Source organism: Erpetoichthys calabaricus, chromosome 4 (genome assembly GCF_900747795.2).
Source record: "Erpetoichthys calabaricus chromosome 4, fErpCal1.3, whole genome shotgun sequence".
Taxonomy (NCBI): Eukaryota; Metazoa; Chordata; class Cladistia; order Polypteriformes; family Polypteridae; genus Erpetoichthys; species Erpetoichthys calabaricus.
In genome coordinates, this window is record NC_041397.2 from 221,243,663 (window position 1) to 221,265,198 (window position 21,536).

The 21,536-nt window shown below is 40.9% G+C and overlaps 1 protein-coding gene across 1 annotated transcript; it reads left to right on the forward strand.

Annotated features, from left to right (window-relative positions):
• Positions 1-5,957: 5,957 nt before the first annotated feature.
• LOC114651211 (uncharacterized protein K02A2.6-like) lies at positions 5,958-9,182 on the forward strand. The gene has a single exon (XM_028801157.1). It carries the CDS (start codon positions 5,958-5,960, stop codon positions 9,180-9,182), a length of 3,225 nt encoding a protein of 1,074 aa, XP_028656990.1.
• The last annotated feature ends 12,354 nt before the right edge of the window (positions 9,183-21,536 follow it).

Below are 21,536 nucleotides of genomic sequence, written 5' to 3' on the forward strand. Positions count from 1 at the left end.
CGCATTGCCGGCAATAAGTCGAACCCGTTTCCAGTGAGAGTTGGACTCACCGATTCTGTTCATAACTTTTATGGACAGAATTTCTAGGCGCAGCCAGGGTGTTGAGGGGGTCTGGTTTGGTGGACTCAGGATTGGGTCACTGCTTTTTGCAGATGATGTTGTCCTGTTTGCTTCATCAAGCCGTGATCTTCAGCTCTTTCTGGATCGGTTCGCAGCTGAGTGTGAAGCGGCTGGGATGGGAATCAGCACCTCCAAATCCGAGACCATGGTCCTCAGCCGGAAAAGGGTGGAGTGCCCTCTCAGGGTTGGGAGTGAGATCCTGCCTCAAGTGGACGAGTTCAAGTATCTTGGGGTCTTGTTCATGAGTGAGGGAAGAATGGAGCGTGAGATTGACAGGCGGATCGGTGCGGCGTCCGCAGTGATGCGGGCTCTGCATCGGTCTGTCGTGGTGTAAAAGGAGCTGAGCCATAAGGCAAAGCTCTCAATTTACCGGTCGATCTATGTTCCTACCCTCACCTATGGTCATGAGCTATGGGTAGTGACCGAAAGAACGAGATCGCGAATACAGGCGGCTGAAATGAGTTTCCTCCACAGGGTGTCTGGGCTCTCCCTTAAAGATAGGGTGAGAAGCTCAGTCATCTGGGAGGGGCTCAGAGTAGAGTATCGAGAGGAGTCAGATGAGGTGGCTCGGGCATCTGATTAGGATGCCTCCTGGACGCCTCCCTGGTGAGGTGTTCCGGGCACGTCCAACCGGGAGGAGGCCCCGGGGAAGACCCAGGACACACTGGAGGGACTATGTCTTCCGGCTGGCCTGGGAACGCCTTGGGATTCTCCCGGAAGAACTAGAAGAAGTGGCCGGGTAGAGGGAAGTCTGGACATCTCTGCTCAAGCTGCTACCCCTGCGACCCGACCTCGGATAAGCGGAAGAGAATGGATGGATGGATGGATGGAAATTGCCTATGGTTCAACTGTACAGATAGAGAAAGGTACAAGTAACATGAAGAGCAAATATAAAAAATAAGCATATAAAATAAAACAAAATATAAACTTAAAATAGACTAGAATAAATCCTCTTTCAGAATGCTTTACAGGTAGTGAATTTAAATATAATAAATACTGTACAGTTTTTTGTAAAATCCCTAATTTACTATAAACAATAATAGTACACTGAACTGGAAGTACTTCATATAATAGGGTTGAACATATAAGAGTAATATTGCACATTCTCAGAACCAAAGTTTTTCACATGAGAATATCAGTTGAAATACTGCACATCTAAGTAGATGAAAAATTATCTGAAAGATCCATTAAGGAAAGAGGGAGCAGCTTATTGTGTGGATGAGTTACTGGAAGAGGAGTTATAGAGTCTGATGGCCGTGGAGAAGAAGGATTGTGACGTTCAGTGGAGCACTTGATGCTAGTCAGTCTACTACTGAAAAAGCTCTTCTGTCCAACCACAACACTATGAAGTGGGTGGTTAGCATTTTCAATAATACACCAAAGGCCAGACAACATTCTTTGATCCGCCACAGTTTACAAGCTGTCCAGTCTCTCTCCTACCACAGAGTCAGCCTTTTGAATCAGTTTGTTTAGTCTCATAATGTCTGCCAATGTCATGTTGCCTCTCTCCCACTTTCAAAGCATGCCAAAAAAGAAAAACATGTCAGTGGTAACCACACACTCATAAAACATCCGCAGCACAGTGTTGCAAACCCTAAAGGATCTTAGTCTGCGTAGAAAATACAGCCTACTTTGACTCTTCTTATATATGGCCAGTGAGTTCTTAGACCAGTCTACCTTACTGTTCATAAGCACCTCCAGGCACTTGTAGTTTTGAACAATCTCCACTTCCACACCCCTAATAGACAGGGGAGTAACTGGAGATTGTTTTCTTCTCAAATGCACTACCAGTTCTTTAGTTTTACTGGTGTTGACCTGCAGCAAATTCAGTCAACAAAACTGTCCACTACCCTCTGATATTTCCTCTCATTGCCATGCCTTGATCCTTATATTTGCTGGGACAGGCTTCAGCTTCTCCACAGCCAAGCTCTAGATAAGTGGGTTTGGAAATTGGATGCAGTTTACAACTGAATATATTTTATTTACAAAATATCTAAACACAAATAAAATAATAGAACAAAATAATCTGACTCCTGGGCTAAGTACTCAAACTAATGCCTCTGAGAAGCACATCCGGGTTAGGCAAAACCACCCTGGTTGTTCAGCAGTTAATTTCTGGCAGCTTCCTCTGGCGGCTGCCACAGAACACAACAGGGCAGCCATGTTGGACCACCACTCCCATGCTGCCCTGTGGATGTCCATACTGGGGCCTCCTGGAAGGGACACTGCCACCCAATGTGTGAGGAAACAGCCTGTCCACACCAAGGAGTTTCCCACTGTCCAATATTTCTGACCTCCTGACCGGGAAAGGGACTACTAGCCAGCCCAGCCCAGCCAACATGTCCATCCATGGCTTCTAGGATGCCAGCTCTGGTTCATCTGCTGTCGCAACCTCCCTTCATGTTTACCCCCTGTCACAGAGGGAGAAGATTGCAGCTCCTATCCTGACCATCCCTCATTGTGGCTTCAAGACCAAGTAAGGGAAAGGGTCCAACCCAATCAGTCCATCATACACACACACATATATATTACAGTGCATCCGGAAAGTATTCACAGCACATCACTTTTTCCATATTTTGTTATGTTGCAGCCTTATTCCAAAATGGATTAAATTCATTTTTTCCCTCAGAATTCTGCACACAACACCCCATAATGACAATGTGAAAAAAGTTTACTTGAGGTTTTTGTAAATTTATTAAAAATAAAAAAACTGAGAAATCACATGTACATAAGTATTCACAGTCCTTGCTCAATACTTTGTCGATGCACGTTTGGCAGCAATTACAGCCTCAAGTCTTGTTGAATATGATGCCACAAGCTTGGCACACCTATCCTTAGCCAGTTTCGCCCATTCCTCTTTGCAGCACCTCTCAAGCTTCATCAGTTTGGATGGGAAGCATTGGTGCACAGCCGTTTTAAGATCTCACCAGAGATGTTCAATCGGATTCAAGTCTGGGCTCTGGCTGGGCCACTCAAGGACATTCACAGAGTTGTCCTGAAGCCACTCCTTTGATATCTTGGCTGTGTGCTTAGGGTCGTTGTCCTGCTGAAAGATGAACTGTCGCCCCAGTCTGAGGTCAAGAGCGCTCTGGAGCAGGTTTTCATCCAGGATGTCTCTCTACATTGCTGCAGTCATCTTTCCCTTTATCCTGACTAGTCTCCCAGTCCCTGCCGCTGAAAAACATCCCCACAGCATGATGCTGCCACCACCATGCTTCACTGTAGGGATGGTATTGGCCTGGTGATGAGCGGTGCCTGGTTTCCTCCAAACGTGACGCCTGGCATTCACACCAAAGAGTTCAATCTTTGTCTCATCAGACCAGAGAATCCTCATGGTCTGAGAGTCCTTCAGGTGCCTTTTGGCAAACTCCAGGTGGGCTGCCATGTGACATTTACTAAGCAGTGGCTTTCATCTGGCCACTCTACCATACAGGCCTGATTGGTGGATTGCTGCAGAAATGGTTGTCCTTCTGGAAGGTTCTCCTCTCTCCACAGAGGACCTCTGGAGCTCTGACAGTGTGACCATCAGGTTCTTGGTCACCTCCCTGACTAAGGCCCTTCTCCCCTGATCGCTCAGTTTAGATGGCCGGCCAGCTCTAGGAAGAGTCCTGGTGGTTTTGAACTTCCTCCACTTATGGATGATGGAGGCCACTGTGCTCATTGGGACCTTCAAAGCAGCAGAAATGTTTCTGTAACCTTCCCCAGATTTGTGCCTCGAGACAATCCTGTCTCGGAGGTCTACATACAATTTCTTTGACTTCATGCTTGGTTTGTGCTCTGACATGAACTGTCAACTGTGGGACCTTATATAGACAGGTGTGTGCCTTTCCAAATCATGTCCAATCAACTGAAATTACCACAGGTGGACTCCAATTAAGCTGCAGAAACATCTCAAGGATGATCAGGGGAAACAGGATGCACCTGAGCTCAATTTTGAGCTTCATGGCAAAGGCTGTGAATACTTATGTACATGTGCTTTCTCAATTTTTTTATTTTTAATAAATTTGCAAAAATCTCAAGTAAACATTTTTCACGTTGTCATTATGGGGTGTTGTGTGTAGAATTCTGAGGAAAAAAATGAATTTAATCCATTTTGGAATAAGGCTGTAACATAACAAAATGTGGAAAAAGTGATGCACTGTGAATACTTTCCGGATGCACTGTATATACATATACATATACAGTATATATATATACAGTATATATATATATATATATTCACGGCATTCGTAGTCTGTGTCACAATCTGATTGTATGGGTGGTTACCTACCAGGTAACGCTTCTGGTTGGCCAGCAATCTGCTAACATCCGCCACGGTGCCCTCAGTTTGTGAGGAGCAGATCATAGAATGGTTGAAATAGTTTACTGTCAAATAAATGCAAAGAGTACGCGACACGTGTTTCGCCCTCATTCTATGAGCCCATTCTATGAGCTGCCAGCCGCCCATCACAATATATACTGTATATATACAGTATATATATATATATATACATATATATATATATATATATATATATATATATATATATATATATATATATATAGTGATCCCTCGCTATATCGCGCTTCGCCTTTCGCAGCTTCACTCTATCGCGGATTTTATATGTAAGCATATTTAAATATATATTGCGGATTTTTTGCTGGTTCACGGATTTCTGAGGACAATGGGTCTTTTAATTTCTGGTACATGCTTCCTGTTATGTATATGTAAAAATTTAATACTAAATATAAGTTCTATTTAATGTTTCAAATAATTGCATTGAATGTGTTATGTGCCTGCACCCTGGTATTAAGGTGCACGTTACAGCCGGAACTTGTTTATATACATAAAATGGTGGAAGTTTGGTAATTGCCGTATTTGTGTCTTTCTTTATTAACTACTATTATACTGTTGGTTTACGTGTAAAAACACAACAGAATTGGCGACGAGGATGGGATAACCCTGCCGCATGCGACTGTTCAAAACCAACTGAGCTTCTCTGCTTTGCATTGAGTGAATTTCCATGTTTTCTATGTGCTTCGTGGCATACTGAAGAGCGCACCCTGGGCCTGCCAGAAGAGAGACGGATAAAACACAGAAGTGAGTAAAGAAAATCTTAAGAATTTGAAACAAGATGTATGGCTGTGTAGGACAAATGGCTGCTTTTGACAGCACCGAGGAGGAATGGGCTACTTACATTGAGAGACTTGAGCAGTACTGCCTCGCAAACGATATCGGGAATGAGAGAAAGGTGGCTGTGCTTTTAAGTGTAATAGGTCCGAAAACTTATAATCTGTTGCGCAGTCTAGTGGCACCGTTGAAACCCGCAGAAAAATCATTTAAAGATATTGTGGATGTATTGCAAGCACATTTGAACCCAAAACCGATGATTATTGCCGAGCGGTTTCGCTTTCATAAACGGGACCAGCAGGAACACGAGTCAATTGCGGACTATATTGCTGAGCTAAGGTGGCTTACAGAGCACTGTCATTTTGGCGAGGGCTTGTCCGACACGCTAAGAGATCGACTCGTGTGCAGGCTTCACAACGAGAGCATACAGAAACGGCTCCTCACAGAAAGAGATTTAACATTACAGCGCGCACAGGAAATAGCGATTTCAATGGAAACGGCGGAAAAAGACGCCTTAGAATTTAAGAGAAAAGTGATTTCACAGTGCAGCCTCAATAAGGTTGTAGCAAAGCACGTTGAGAAAATGCCGTCCTGCTTTAGATGTGGAAAAAAATCGCACGTTCCGACTGAATGTTGGTTTAAAGATAAATAGTGCAGATAGTGTAATAAAAAAGGGCACATCCAGAAAATATGCAGAATGAACGAAAATAAAGGGAAGTCACATAAAATGGGTAATAAAAGCAAAAAGGTGCATGAAATTGATAAAACCAACTCCAGTGACTCTGAAACTGAACATCTGTCTTGTCTAGAGCTCCATTCTGTTAAACACACTGACCGCAGAATAATATGGGTGGCACCCAAAGTGGAAGGAGTGACATTAAAAATGGAGTTAGACACCGGATCAGCCCTGTCAATTATTTCAGAAAAAGATTATAAAGAAAAATTTCCAAATGTGAAACTGAAAGGCACTTCAGTAATACTAAAAACATACACAGGTGAAAAGATTGCTCCCATTGGTAAGCTTAAGGTGACAGTTGTGTATGAAAGCCAGAGACATCTGCTGGATTTATATGTGCTATCAAGAGGAGGTGTTCCCTTATTTGGACGTGAATGGCTAAAAAGTATCCAGCTTAACTGGCAGTCCATAAAAGAAATGCATTTCACCTCAGGACTGAGCATATTTCCTAAGCAAGAAAAGCTGAATTCACTATTAGTTCACTATGCACAGGTGTTCCAAGAGGGAATTGGGACTCTCAAACATATCAAGGCACACATTGCAGTGGAAGAGGATGCACAGCCAAAGTTCCATAAGGCTCGCCCTGTACCATATGCTATTCGCCCTAAGGTTGAGGCAGAGCTCAAGCGTTTAGAAGGACAGGGTGTCCTCTCCAAAGTCAATTGGTCTGAGTGGGCAACGCCCATCGTGCCCGTGATCAAGAAAAATGGTGCTGTACGCATCTGTGGTGACTTTAAAGTCACATTAAATCCTGTACTACATGTCGACCAATATCCTCTACCACGCATAGAGGATATCTTTGCCTCACTTGCTGGTGGCGAGAACTTTTCAAAGATAGATTTGTCCCAAGCATATTTACAGATGGAATTAGAGGAGTCATCTAAAAAGTACCTCACTATTAATACTCACAAGGGACTCTTCCGTTATAACAGACTGGTTTTTGGAGTTTCGTCTGCTCCTGCTATGTGGCAGAGAGCAATGGATCAGGTGCTACAGGGCATCCCTGGTACTCAGTGTTACTTAGATGACATAATTGTAACTGGTACAGATAATAGTGCACATCTGACAAACCTTGAAGCAGTCCTTACTAGGCTGTTAGAATTTGGACTGAAAGCAAATAAAAGTAAATGCCAATTCTTTAGGGACTCTTTAGAATACTGTGGACATATTATTGATAAGAATGGCCTCCATCAATCCCCAGACAAGATTGATGCTGTCCTGAAGGCACCTCAGCCTGAAAATGTGACCCAGTTACGTTCTTTCCTGGGCCTTATAAATTACTACCATCGATTTTTGCCAAATCTTTCAACAGTGTTGCATCCACTAAACTGTTTGTTACGAAAAGGAAATAAATGGGAATGGTCACAAGATTGTGAACAAGCGTTTAATACTGCCAAACAGCTGATTACATCTGATGAAGTGCTGACACATTTTAATCCAAAGTTGCCATTGCGCCTGGCTTGCGATGCATCACCGTATGGCATTGGTGCTGTTCTTTCTCACAAGATGCTTGATGGCACAGAACGATCAATTGCTTTTGCATCAAGGTCTCTAAGTCCTGCTGAAAAGAATTATGCACAGATAGACAGGGAAGGTCTAAGCCTAGTGTGGGCGGTAAAGAAATTTAATCAATACCTATATGGTAAACATTTCACATTAGTTACTGATCATCAGCCCTTAGTTGCTATTTTCAGTCCTCATAAGTGTGTTCCAACCATGGCTGCAGCACGCTTACAACGATGGTCTTTGTTTTTAGGCGGCCATGACTACCAAATTGAATTCAGAGGCACAAAACAACATGCAAATGCAGATGGACTTTCCCATCTACCTTGTGAGTTTAAGGGAACTCAAAACCTTTCCGATCCAGCTGAAATTTTTCATCTAACACAACTGGAGCCCTTACCCATTACAAGTGCTCAAATTCAGAAAGAGACAAGTCGAGATCCCACTATGGCCAAATTATTTGACTTGATAATAAAAGGTTGGCCTTCTAGAAGTGATGCTGATCTCCCTGAGTACTCAAATCGACGTGACCAGTTATCAGTGTGTCAAGGATGCATTATGTGGGGCACAAGAGTGATTGTACCACCCAAACTTTGTACAAAAATACTTGAGGCACTTCATGAAGGTCATTTAGGTGTTGTAAAGATGAAAAGCTTAGCCCGAAGCTACATATGGTGGCCTGGAATTGACCTTCAAATAGAGAATCTGGCCAAGTCATGCACAGGATGCCAACAGACTCGGCGACAGCCCCAAAGCGCTCCCCTTCATACCTGGGAATGGCCAAGCTCTGTCTGGCAACGACTTCACATTGACTATGCAGGACCTTTCCATAATCGAATGTTTCTCATTGTGGTTGATGCACATTCAAAATGGCCTGAAATTTTTGCAGTAAAAAAGGCAACATCATCTAAAACGGTAGATATACTCCACACCTTATTTGCACGTACTGGACTTCCAGAACAACTAGTCAGTGACAATGGAACTCAGTTTACATCTGCTGAGTTCCAGGCATTTGTAAAAAAGAATGGCATTAAGCACATCACCTCTGTTCCTTACCATCCTGCAACAAATGGTCTAGCTGAACGTTTTATTCAGTCCTTCAAACTATCTATGAAAGCCATGGAAAAGGAAAAAGAGTCGCTACATGTGAAAATTGCAGGCTTCCTTCTAGCCTATCGAAACACAGCTCACTCAACCACAGGTCAGACTCCAGCAATGCTTTTCCTGGGAAGAAGCTTGAGATCACGCTTAGATCTGCTAAAACCTGATTTGCGTATACATGTGCAAAAGAAGCAGTGCTTCCAAGACCAAAAACAACGCAAGCTTAGAATATTTGAGGTTGGACATAAAGTGCTTGCTAGAGACTACCGACACTCAAATCAGAAATGGCAACCTGGTAAGATTGTGTCAAAGACTGGTCCACTGACATACACAGTGCAGGTGGGGCATGATACAGTCTGGCGCAGACATATCGACCAGCTTCTAGATGCACAAGCTCAGGAAGACACATCACAAGACGAGGCTGAGGAGCTGATCATTCCTCAGAACTCAAATGAGTTTACCTTCTTGACACCTGATTCATCCCTTGCTCCTGGTGAATCTCAGCCTCAAGAATCTGCTGAATCAACCTCATCTCAAATGTCTGCTCCACCTACACAAGAAAGACGCTATCCTGAGAGGATTCATAAACCTCCTGAAAGGTTGAACTTGTAGTCAATATTAATGTACAAAGTACTTAGGAGTCTGTTAGCTTTGGTAAGCTGCATTTCGCCATATATAAATGTTTCAGTACACCGTAGTAAATGGTGCACTTTTATATAGTATGCTTTAGCTGTCTTTATATTCATGTTTTGTATCCATGCCAAGTGTTTTGTAGATATAATATATATAAAAAAAAAAATAGTGTTATACATCCAAGCTGGGTGGGAGGAAATGTTATGTATATGTAAAAATTTAATACTAAATATAAGTTCTATTTAATGTTTCAAATAATTGCATTGAATGTGTTATGTGCCTGCACCCTGGTATTAAGGTGCACGTTACAGCCGGAACTTGTTTATATACATAAAATGGTGGAAGTTTGGTAATTGCCGTATTTGTGTCTTTCTTTATTAACTACTATTATACTGTTGGTTTACGTGTAAAAACACAACACTTCCTCAGTTGGTTTGCCCAGTTCATTTCATACAAGGGACGCTATTGGCAGATGGCTGAGAAGCTACCCAACTTACTTTTCTCTCTCTCTCTTGCGCTGACTTTCTCTGATCCTGACGTAGGGGGTGTGAGCAGGGGGGCTGTTCGCACACCTAGACGATACGGACGCTCGTCTAAAAATGCTGAAAGATTATCTTCACGTTGCTATCTTCTGTGCAGCTGCTTCCTGAAGCGACATGCTGCACGGTGCTTCGCATACTTAAAAGCTCGAAGGGCACGTATTGATTTTTGACTGTTTGTTTTTCTCTGTCTCTCTCTCTCTCTCTCTCTCTCCCTGCTCCTGACGGAGGGGGTGTGAGCTGCCGCCTTCAACAGCTTTGTACCGGCGATGCTTCGCATACTTAAAAGCCAAACAGCCCTATTCATTTGTTTGCTTTCCTCTGTCTTTCTGACAGTCTGTGCTCCTGACGCGCACTCCTTTGAAGAGGAAGATATGTTTGCATTCTTTTAATTGTGAGACAGAACTGTCATCTCTGTCTTGTCATGGAGCGCAGTTTAAACTTTTGAAAAAGAGACAAATGTTTGTTTGCAGTGTTTGAATAACGTTCCTGTCTCTCTACAACCTCCTGTGTTTCTGTGCAAATCTGTGACCCAAGCATGACAATATAAAAATAACCATATAAACATATGGTTTCTACTTCGCGGATTTTCTTATTTCGCGGGTGGCTCTGGAATGCAACCCCTGCGATGGAGGAGGGATTACTGTATATATATATATATATATATATACTGTATATATATATATATATATATATATATATAGTGGAAATCCAGCCCTGGACACAGGCAGACACTGATGGTTCCAACACACACGTTTATTTACACTATGTACAGTCCACAAAACAGTCCCACACAGCACACAGTGCTCCTGCAGCAATCACCCTCATGTCCAGTCCTTTCAATGCACCTTTCTTCACTGCCTCCACTCCTCTCCTCCGAGCTTCGTCCTCCTCCTCCTGACTCCGACTGATGACTGGAGGGAGGCGGCCTCTTTTATTCCCACCCAGACGTGCTCCAGATGCCCTCTGATGAACTTCCTGCGGCACTTCCTGGTGTGGCGGAAGTGCCCCATGAGCACCCGGAAGCACTCCAGGTGTCCCTTGTATTCCTCCGGGTGTGGCAGAAGTGTTGACTTCCAGGGCTCCACAATCATCTGGGTGCCCCCTGGTGGTGGCCATGGGCCCCTACAGGGTTGAGCTTCCGTGCTCAGTTCCCGTGGCCCCCATACAAACCAGGGTGGCTGCACTCTCATGGTTCGGGGGAGGCATAGGCCCTCTCCAAGTCCTTCCATGCATTCTGGCTGGGCACAACCCCCTGCCGCCTGCCACAATATATATATATGTATATATACAGTATATTGTGAAGACTAGTGTGTGTAGAGCTGCACTAACCCTACACAGACAGGCAGGACACAATTTTCTCCACACAGCACACCTTTATTTGCAGGCGAAGAAGTTCTTTTTTCACTCCCCACAAGAGCACAATGTTCACAGCACCAAGCACAGTCTTTCTTGCCACCAGTCCTTTTTGCCTCCACTCTTTCTAACAGGATTTGTCCTTCTTCCCCCCGACTCTGGCCATTGAGTAGTGGCAACTGGCCCCCTTTTATAGGACATCTGGAAGGTCTCCAGGTGTTCACTGACCTTTTTCCGGCAGAACTTCCAGGTGTGGCGAAACTACTGCCAAACAGGGCCCAGTAAACATCCAGGAGCCCCCTGGCGGTGGCCACGGGCCCCAACAAGCTTGAGGATCCATGCTCCAAACACGTTTCTCCACTGTAAGTCAAGGGTGCTGTCCTCTATCGGTCTGGGGGTGACAGTATCTGGAATAAGCCCTCTCCCCCGGTCCTTCTATGCTGAAGGTGTCCCGGCCAGGTATGGGCCCTAGCGGTCCGCCACATTGCCCCTACCCCAGCTGAGCCTTGAGGGGTGAAGTGTCCTATGACCAGTGTATTTTGACCAGATCCAAGCTTGCAAAAACAGGTCACTAATTAAGAAAAGGGTGAGAATGACAACCTGCAGCCACTGTGGGCCTCCAGGACTGGAGTTTGAGAACCCTGCACTAGCAGAATTTCAAAAGATATCTGGACTGAAAATCAATTTGAATGAAACTGTACTTTTCCCTTGAACTCTCTAGCACATAATACTAGACTGGACATCTAACATTCATTTTATCAGAACAGGTTAAATATCTAGGGGTAAACATCACAAAGAATGGTGAGAATCAGTGGCATAAAATCACAAGAAACACATTAATTAAACAACTTAATGGTATGGGGAGATATCAAACAAGCAAACGTTGACAGCAAAGAACTCTCCATGTGCCAAACCTGAACATTTTGTATGCGAGTTGCCCATAAACCTGTTTGGGCTCAAGAAGGATGGGAGATCAATGTTTGCTGATTTAAACCACTCGGACCCTGGCACTGGACATTGACTTTTGGAACTTGAATGTCAGGACAGCTACTGGAGCCTGCACATCAGCATCAAACAATCAAACATGAGATGTACTAGGGTAGCCATGAACCTACCCAGGACATGCAGAGGGGGGAGAACTGGCCTCTCAGCTGTCTGAAATGCAGGGAGCTTGTTACTAGAGTAAGGATCAGACGTCTGATAAGCTCTACACCGCTTGGCACCATAGGGGGAGGGGGGGGATGGGGGGGAGGGGTTATTGTGGTGCGGGGTGTGTGTGCACAGTAAGGTCAACTGAAAAAGTTATGAAGGAAGCCAATTAGGAGAAAAAGGAAGAAACGTCCACATGGAATATATAAATTTGACAGAGGAAAATAAAGTATTTAGGCTGGACTAACACTAGGTGAGAAGTCAACAGGGCAGGTTATGCAAGCCTGATATGATGCACTACATGCACGTGGATGGACATATCCTAAAGACTGGGGGAAATAAAGCAAATAAAATATAACAATTTTTATTATACCAGGACAAAGAAACCATTAACAGAAGAAAAAACTTCTATGTGTATCTGGAGAAGCTGGAGGACGTTACTGGAGATTGAGTGGCTTGGTCAGTACAATCAGTACAAGCAAAACAAAAATGATGACCTTTTTTTACTCTATGTCAAAGCAAAATCACCAGTAATTAACTCTAAAACTATTAAAGGGATTATTAAAAGTGCACAGCAAACTCGATGGTGCTAAAGTAGTCAGTCAGTCATTTTCCAACCCGTTATATCCTAACACAGGGTCACGGGGGTCTGCTGGAGCCAATTCCAGCCAACACAGGGCACAAGGCAGGAACAAACCCCGGGCAGGGCGCCAGCCCACTGCAGGGCACGCACACTCACACACCAAACACAATTTCAGATCGCCAATGCACCTAACCTGCATGTCATTGGACTGTGGGAGGAAACTGGAGCACCCGGAGGAAACACTCACAGACACGGGGAGAACATGCAAACACCACGCAGGGAAGCGAACCCAGGTCTCCTTACTGCGAGGCAGCAACGCTACCAGTGCGCCACCGTGCTGCCCCGGTGCTAAATTAACTTACAGTATATACATTACCAGCTAAAAATGTGGGGTTTATAGAAATTCATACCCTTTATTATCAAGATATGATGAAATTGATTTAAAAATATAGCCAAGGCCTTAGAAATGTTTATAATGGGTATTACTTCATGAAGTGATTTATGTTAAATGTATTATTCATATATGACTGCAAAGCCCCAATTTTAGCAGCAATTCCTTTAGTGTCCTTATGGTAAACCTATTGTTTAATTAGTCATGTAATGCTAATTGGTTATTAGAGAAACATTTCAAAGTGCATTAGTACTGCTGAAACTTGCTATTCTGTTCACTTGTGATGCAAGGTAAAGTTCAGTTCTGGGTTCAAAAATGGCTAAAATGAAACAACAATTTTTTTTGCAGACTGAAGGTTATTCCTTATGACAGTTTGCCAAGGATCTGAAGATTTCATACAAACGTGTCTATTACTGCCTTGAGAGAAGAGGGCAAACTGGGTCTAACCAGGTTAGAGATAAGAAGGGGGAGGCCCAGAAAAGTAACTGCATAGAAAGGTTAAAGACAGTGTAGTGTAGTGTGTAGTGTGAGAACAACTGCCTTACAGGTCCTCAGTTGACTTCACCCTTAAATACTGTACACTCTAGATTCCAGTGTAATCCACAAAAAGAGAAAAGATGACTGCAAGATCCTGAGTATAATACACTTTTGCAGTTATCTTCTATCCAATGTCTGTCTCCCTTTGTACCTTTTTGACCTTTTTTTTTTTTATTTGCCAGTTTCACTGATGGCGAGACACTCAAGGTCACACATTGAGCTGTATTTGGGGAGGCAACCTTATGGTTTACCTACTCCTAAGCAATTAAGGCATGCTTCATGCAACCATCCATCCATTTTGTGAATCCATTTATTCAATGGCAGTGTTATGTAAAGCACCATGTTGCCAGTCCATTACAAGGCAGACTCACTCACACATCTACACACACAATCTCCTATGGCACCAGAGGAAGAATGTTCTGACTCCTTACAACCTGTGATTGTGATGCCCACCCTAACCTTGAATTTGATTTAATTTAATATATTCTAATGTAGTGTTCATCTCAAGTAGAAGCATGCACAGATTGCTTATCATCGGTTCATGCATCATATACATACTGAATATACTACAGTACATTTAGCCATATATATTTACACATAGATTAATCTAGTGATTCTAAGAGGAAGTCAGTATAAATTAAACGGTGTGAAAAAAGTAAATAGCATACATTTCAACACTTATAACGTGCACCATGTTTAATTGCTTTAAATTCCTGTAGTTAGAATCATGTAGAGTACATTCAGCAATCCATTTTATAACGGGCCGATCCTGGGCTGCCAATACTCAAAGCATCCAGCAGATGGAGCTAAAAACGTACTTTTAGTGTAGGAGCGCAGTGTGCGCTCTCGTCCCGCAGGTCAGAAGCGTGTGTAGCACGGAGAATATTTTTTTCTGATTAAATTTTCTACGTTTGGATTATTTTCAGTGCTGATCTCTGTAACTTTCAAATACATTATAAAAGCACCCCTAAAGAAGAAAATTATTTGCTCTAACCAGAACACACTCTATCCGGGTGACATCGTGACTGCTTTTATTTTTACTAATCTTCTTGATCTCGGAGATCAGTTCCATTATTTAAATTAACTGCATATTTTAATTTTACACTTTCGTTCAACTCTTAAATCTAGATAGTTTTAAGATATTAAAACTTTCTTATCACAGCTCTTACTGTATGTATGCATTATCGCCGTTCATTTTCTATTACAGTTTAAGTCTTGCCACCCAATAGTTAGAATTTAAAATTAATGTGTATACCTATTTTAGGTTCCTATCTGTCTTTATCGATTTATTTTTGTAGGGCAGTGCTCCCTACTGGCCAGAAGGTCCCAAGCTCTTTCATAGATGCCAGGAAACTACCCTTGTATGAGTGAGTGTGACCTGCGATGGCACGTCCAGGGTTGGTTTTGGCCTTATGCCTGATGTTACCAGGATAGGCTCCAGGTAGCAGAACCTTAAACTGGACAAAGTGAATTTGATAATGCCATAAAGTGTCTGTGTCTTTTCGCTGACACACATTTTCTGTGACCTCTTCATTTGGATGTGATTCCAAGATCCTTCTCTTATTATTTACAAATGCTAGTTTCTTGTTTTTACTTGTACCTTAATTTTAAATTGTATGTTTTACTAATGGGCTTCTCAGTTGGCAACTTTATTAGAATTGCACGCGCTCTATAAACCACCTCATTTTGTGGATGTGCTCAGTGGCAATTGGTGTTTCCACTGCTCAGGCCTGCTGTATGTCTGACAAGGCTCAGCTTTGTCTAATTCAAGGTAATCACAGGCAGGCCTTGTGGGCAATAACACCTTAAGAGTATCTGAGCCATTGCAACTTTTTATTTATTCATGCAAGGGGACCCAGCACTGAGATTTCACTCGTTCATCTCAAAAACGACTAATGACAAGTTGGATCAAAACAAGAGCTCCCTTCAGAGAGCTGTGTTGGGGGAATGCAAATAAACACATGCATTCATTATGACCTTTGGGGCAACAAGTTGTTTTGCAGTAAGTGATGAAACAAATCGCAGAGTCTTTTATTTCAATACAACTTAAATATCAAAAGCATTCTAATTTCCCTGAATTTAGTGAACCTGGAATGAAAAGTGAACAGTGTTTTATGAAAGGTTCAAACATTTAGTGAACTGCTTCTTTGCATAAAACAAAGCTCCGTGTCTAAATAATAAAACCCAATATATTAAACAATAGATAAAAATAATAATTTGCTGTGAAGCAGCTGTTTGGTATTTTTAGGCACTGCTAACAGTTTTCCATGCAATCCTTTAGCTGCTTAGACAGTTTAAATCTCAACTTTGGTAAAATGGAGGCTCACATCTGGAATAAGACCTCGACAAAGTAAAAACTGTTAACTGTATAGCATTTTAGCCTTTTATTGATTGAGATTCACTAAGGTGGACATCTTCAAGAGGTGGCTCGGTGGTAGGCACTTTGTGTGCTGATCCCAGCTCACTTTTTTGTTTGTGTGCTTTTTGTATGTTCTCTGAACGTCTGTCTCCACCTTTTCTAGTTTATCTCTGAAGATATTTGTATTATGTTATTACTTTGTGACTGTGAGATGGCTGACAATGAACACGTGTGGTAGTGAGCCCTGCTTTGGCTTTGTGCTGTAAGATGGAGCTCTCAGGTTAGTCAATGAATGGTGGATTATTATTATTATCATCTTACATCATCAGGAGAACTGTAAAATTGTTAAAAAATCTAAAAAAATGAATGTGTATATACATACACGCATATATATATATATATATATATATATATATATATATATATATATATATATATATATATATATATATATATATATACAGTGCTTTGAAAAAGCACACCACAAGAAACTATACATGATTGAACATGTTTGCATGTATGGATATTTCATGTTCTTTTTCATGAGATTAATTGACAAACCTGATGTAATTTAAGAAAACAAAAATTAGAATATTTTTCACAATCATTTATTCAACAAAAAAGTTAGAAATGCAGACATCTGCTGGGGAAAAATAAACACACCTCAAGCTTCAGTATGTAGCTTCAATATGTAGCACAGGTCTGGTATTTAATATAAGAAATGTTCATGCCTGTAAGGAGTATTACAATGAGTTTTATTACAAATAGCATATAAACAAATACGATAAAAAAAAATACAACTTGACAAGGCATCTATTGGTATTTGAATACAAATGAACTTCTCTATGTGCATAAAAACCCAACAAACCTGGCAAGAACTAGTGAAATCAAATTAAAGCAAGGTAGAACAAAATTCATATCGAACTGTGCAGCAACAACTCATGCTACACAAAACATAGACAGTCAAGGCTGTTAAAGCCCATTGTGGGATTTTGGACTACTGTATATAAAAATAAATTGCATTGTACTGTATTGTATGCCAAATCAATATAACTTGTAGACACCAGGGGGCACTCCAGCTCCCAAACATCCAACACAAACAGCCATGGACACAAGTATAAACGGCAAAGAGTCTTTATTCGTGGGAAACTCTTCTTTATCTAGTCTTTCTCACCACCACAGCCACATGTATATGCAATAAGAACAATTCTAGGCACAATAAAGCAACTCTTTTCTTATTTCTTGCTGTCACTGCCTCCTCCACTCCTCCTCACAAGCATTGTTCACCTTCCTCCAAACTCTGGTCCGTCCCTGTGAGGCAGGCAGCTCCTTTTATCTCCCATTCGGGAGTACTTCTGGTCTTCTGTACATGTGGTCTGAAAGTACTTCCAGGTGAGGTTACAACCCCATGAAGTAGGGTTCCCCAGTTGCTGCAGCACTCCCTGGTGGCATCCATGGAACCCAACCCCCATGATGCCCTATGGGAGTCTGAGGCACCTCTGCAAACAAGGGAGGCTGCCATGTAGCACACTGGGTGAGATAATACCCTGTGCGCACTCTCTCCCCTAGTCCTTCCATCTTGAGGGTGTCCTTCACAAACAATATAGTGAAAAGAGTAAAGAAAAAATGTGACAAGCCAATTTTTCCTAATAAAACAAATAACTTAAAATGAGTCAAAATACCTTGAACATGAAAAATATATACATATGTGCAAAAACATTTAAAATCCCCATAAAAAATAAAACCATTTATATTATTAAAACCAGTGACATGTGATGAGGTTCATGACTGGTGAGGCACTGACTCCTTCAGAGTCAGATTTACAAATATATAAACCCAAAAGAGTAGCTTATTCGCTATTTAATTTGCAGCATTCACATTGACTACTACGATAGCTATGTTTCATATCTCATCAGCATTTCTTTACACACACACATAGGTAAGGTACATATTTGGATAAGAAAGAACGTTACATTTACAGCGGCGAGAGAAAACGGAGAGAGCGCATGTGCTCTGCGCCCTCCATGTGTTCTAAATTTACAATTCCACAGTTCATACTCATATAAGTGAAAGTATACAGTGGTGCACAAAAAAACGGATTTCAATTTTGACCTTAATTTAAATATTTAGTTGTTTTCAAAAGCTTTTAATTCTGATGCTTTAATCAATTTTAATACAGACTGTTCAACAAAAAGATAACAAGAAAAACAAAAGAATATTTTATTTATGGTCAAAATTTAGTTTTAAAATTGGATTTTTTTTCTTAGTCTGATCCCATTTTTTATAAAATTAAAAACCATGTAAAGGACGTCCATGTGCCTATCCTTCTACAAAAAGTCTCTGTCACTTTCTTGTAAAAGTCCTCCTTATTTTCCTTTAGTTTTAAAAGTCTTAATCTTCCATTTTGACAGTCAGTTGGAACAAAAAAATATATATATATAAACGGACCGCTGCGGTGCACTTGACTTTCTGATATGCACTAACTTATTGACGCCCAGAGCCTCTGCATAGAAGAACAGCAGCAACAAACACCTGTTGGGCTCACATGCGCCCCCCTTCAGTGCGCCACAGTACTGTCTGCCTTGACGTGTGCCTTTTCACTGCGGTTTTATGTCCAATCAGCAAGACTGAATATGTGACACACATTCATTAAAGATATTAGCCAGACTGTGGAAAGTCAGGGTGTATAATAAACGTGTCTGCAATCATTATAATGGCGACATACAGAGAAACAGCAGCAGGCACGCGTCAATTGCATGCATCAACCCCGTGTGAGAGGGACAGCACAGTCCGAGGTGAGGTGAGATTCTTTGCTGCCACACCTCGCGTTTCTACCCCTGTATTTGAACATGAAATGCGCAAATTCATTGATTTTGACTATAAAAAATGATCAAACTTATTGGAATCATACAGAAAATAAATTTATAGCACAGACCAGTGAACAAATTTATGTTATCATTATTAGTTTTGTTACTTTTCATGATGAGAGGTGAGGTCCCCTGACTGCACGACCCTGATTAAAACATACCATGTAAAAGTGAAAGTCTGAGGCACATGGACTTTACTTCTTGTTGCTCTACAATCGAACGCCCAGTTAACCCTTGATCTCTTCGCACTCCTGGCTCCAGACCTTTTCTAGGCCATTTTATACAGGTGAGTGATTTAGTCTCTTAAAAAGACAACACTCACCTTGTTGACAAACCACATGCTGCTATTTGGCTCTCCATCCATAGTTACCCATCCTACAAATAGCTGGTGTTCCCTGTTTAGTCGAAATAGCTTCTTGTAGGCATTTTTTAAACTTTTCTTATCAGCCTTCAACATTGACTTGGAGAAATATGTTCACACTTCTCCTTAAAGAACTCCTGCAACTGTGTGTTATTTTGGAGAATTCAGGCGAATAGGATAGATGAGCTTTGTTGGGCTAACTTGCCTGTTTTCATCAAAATTGTTGTAATGTTCTAATATTCACACTGATAAAAATAAATATGCAAAAACTAGACAAAAAAAAACCTTTATATATGAGTTGTTTTGCTTTTATTTAGCAAAGATATCTGCCAATGGGATAAGTAAAATTTACTTGACAAGATTTCTTAAAGCTAAATAATCGTTAAAACAGATAAAGATAATTCTTACAATAAGGAAAGCAATATTTTATGTCATAATATAAATACTTTTCCACTTGCTTAGATTTCATTTTTTCAGTGCAAGTCTATCCACAGTCTATCTATGAGATTAAGATGTGGTCTTTAATGGCCATTCCGCAGCCATCAACCTTTTTCTTTCTGAGCAATTTTGTGGATTTGCTGGAGTGTTTTGCCTTATTTTTTTTAATAAATTATAGCTATTATAGTTTAGCTTCATCTTTTTGACAAATGGCCTCACATTCTCCTGAAGTGCTCTCTGTTACAATGTAGAAGTCATGTTTAACATTGTTTGTCGGAGCGAGCTGGTCAGGGCCATGAGGCAGAAAGCAGTTCTTAACCACAATGACCACATCACCATGCTTTACAGGTATGAAGTTGTCTTGATAAAAAATAGTTTTTGGCTTTCACCAAACATGACAACCATTATGATTAGCACCAAAATCAGGAAGGAAAAAAAACATCAAAAAACCCTGCACACACGTATCTTACATTATTTGATTTATTACATTAAATGTAGAATTGGGAACACCAAGCAAAATCCAGAAAGACAAACATACTATGTTTCATATACAAAGAAGAGATGACACTTACCAAAATTAACACAGAGCCTTGGTCCACAAAATCATAATTCATATAATAATCCTAATAAGTTAAAAAACAACATACTCAAAGAAAGCAAATCATTAAAGAGAAGCAAAAAGCGAACCAAAGCACTCCACTATAAAAAGCAGGGACTCTGTAGTCATAAGTCATTTAAATAGACATCAGGTAACTGCAGACTTAAAGGCCGCAGCACCTGAGGGCAGTAAGTTAATCTGAAACCCCGACCCTGTAATTAACTAATAACAGACACATGGCTAAGTAATACAGAAAAAAATGTAAAAACTAAAATAGAACAATTTACAAATACAAACAAACAATAAATCAAGAAAAAAGGTCACCAAAGGAAAGGGTCCTAGTAAAATCATTTTTGTTTATTTTCAAAAAACAGAGCGTTACAATGGCATGCTAATCAATCAAATACTAAGAACATACAACCATTTTCTTCAAAATGAATACAGACAAGGGGAAAAAGAGAAATATAAAGAGAAAATGCCATGCTGACTGGAAAAAGTGAGTTAAAGATTTTAAAGAGAAAACATTGGGGAAACAGACATAGTACAAGAAATAATGCATATGTCAGAAACATGATCAACAGAACCCAAATTGCTAACTGGAATTGTTTCCTTAGAAATGGTGACAAAAACTTCCCAAAACAGCAGTGCCAATCAGCAAAACAAAACTGAGTTGAGAAGAATGCTAAAAAATCATAAACCTTTAAATATTGTTTCCAGTCAGGAAACTAATGACAGAAATTGATTGTTTGTACATAAAAATACACAATAGCACATATAACATCAGTTTTAAACACAGACAGAATTCAAGAAAATTAATAAAAAATGTCAATCATGACAAAAAAGTAAAAAAAAGATTCAAACCCCACCTATGAGAAAGTGAAAAAGGAATGAGATTTGAGCAAACAAAATCTAACTTTTTAAATATAATAGAACAATTAATAGTGTAAGAGAGTCATAGGCCTAGCATGCTTGTTCTAAAATAATATTAATGAATTCCTGCAATGCTTTAAAATAGTTTTGGATATACCATATACAAAAGAATTTGATTTTTCTATTTTGAAATAATACAGAATGTCACTTACCCACTGAGTTATAGAAGGTGGGTTGGGATTCTTCCAGTTATCATAACAAGTCTACGTTACAATCAACTTATCC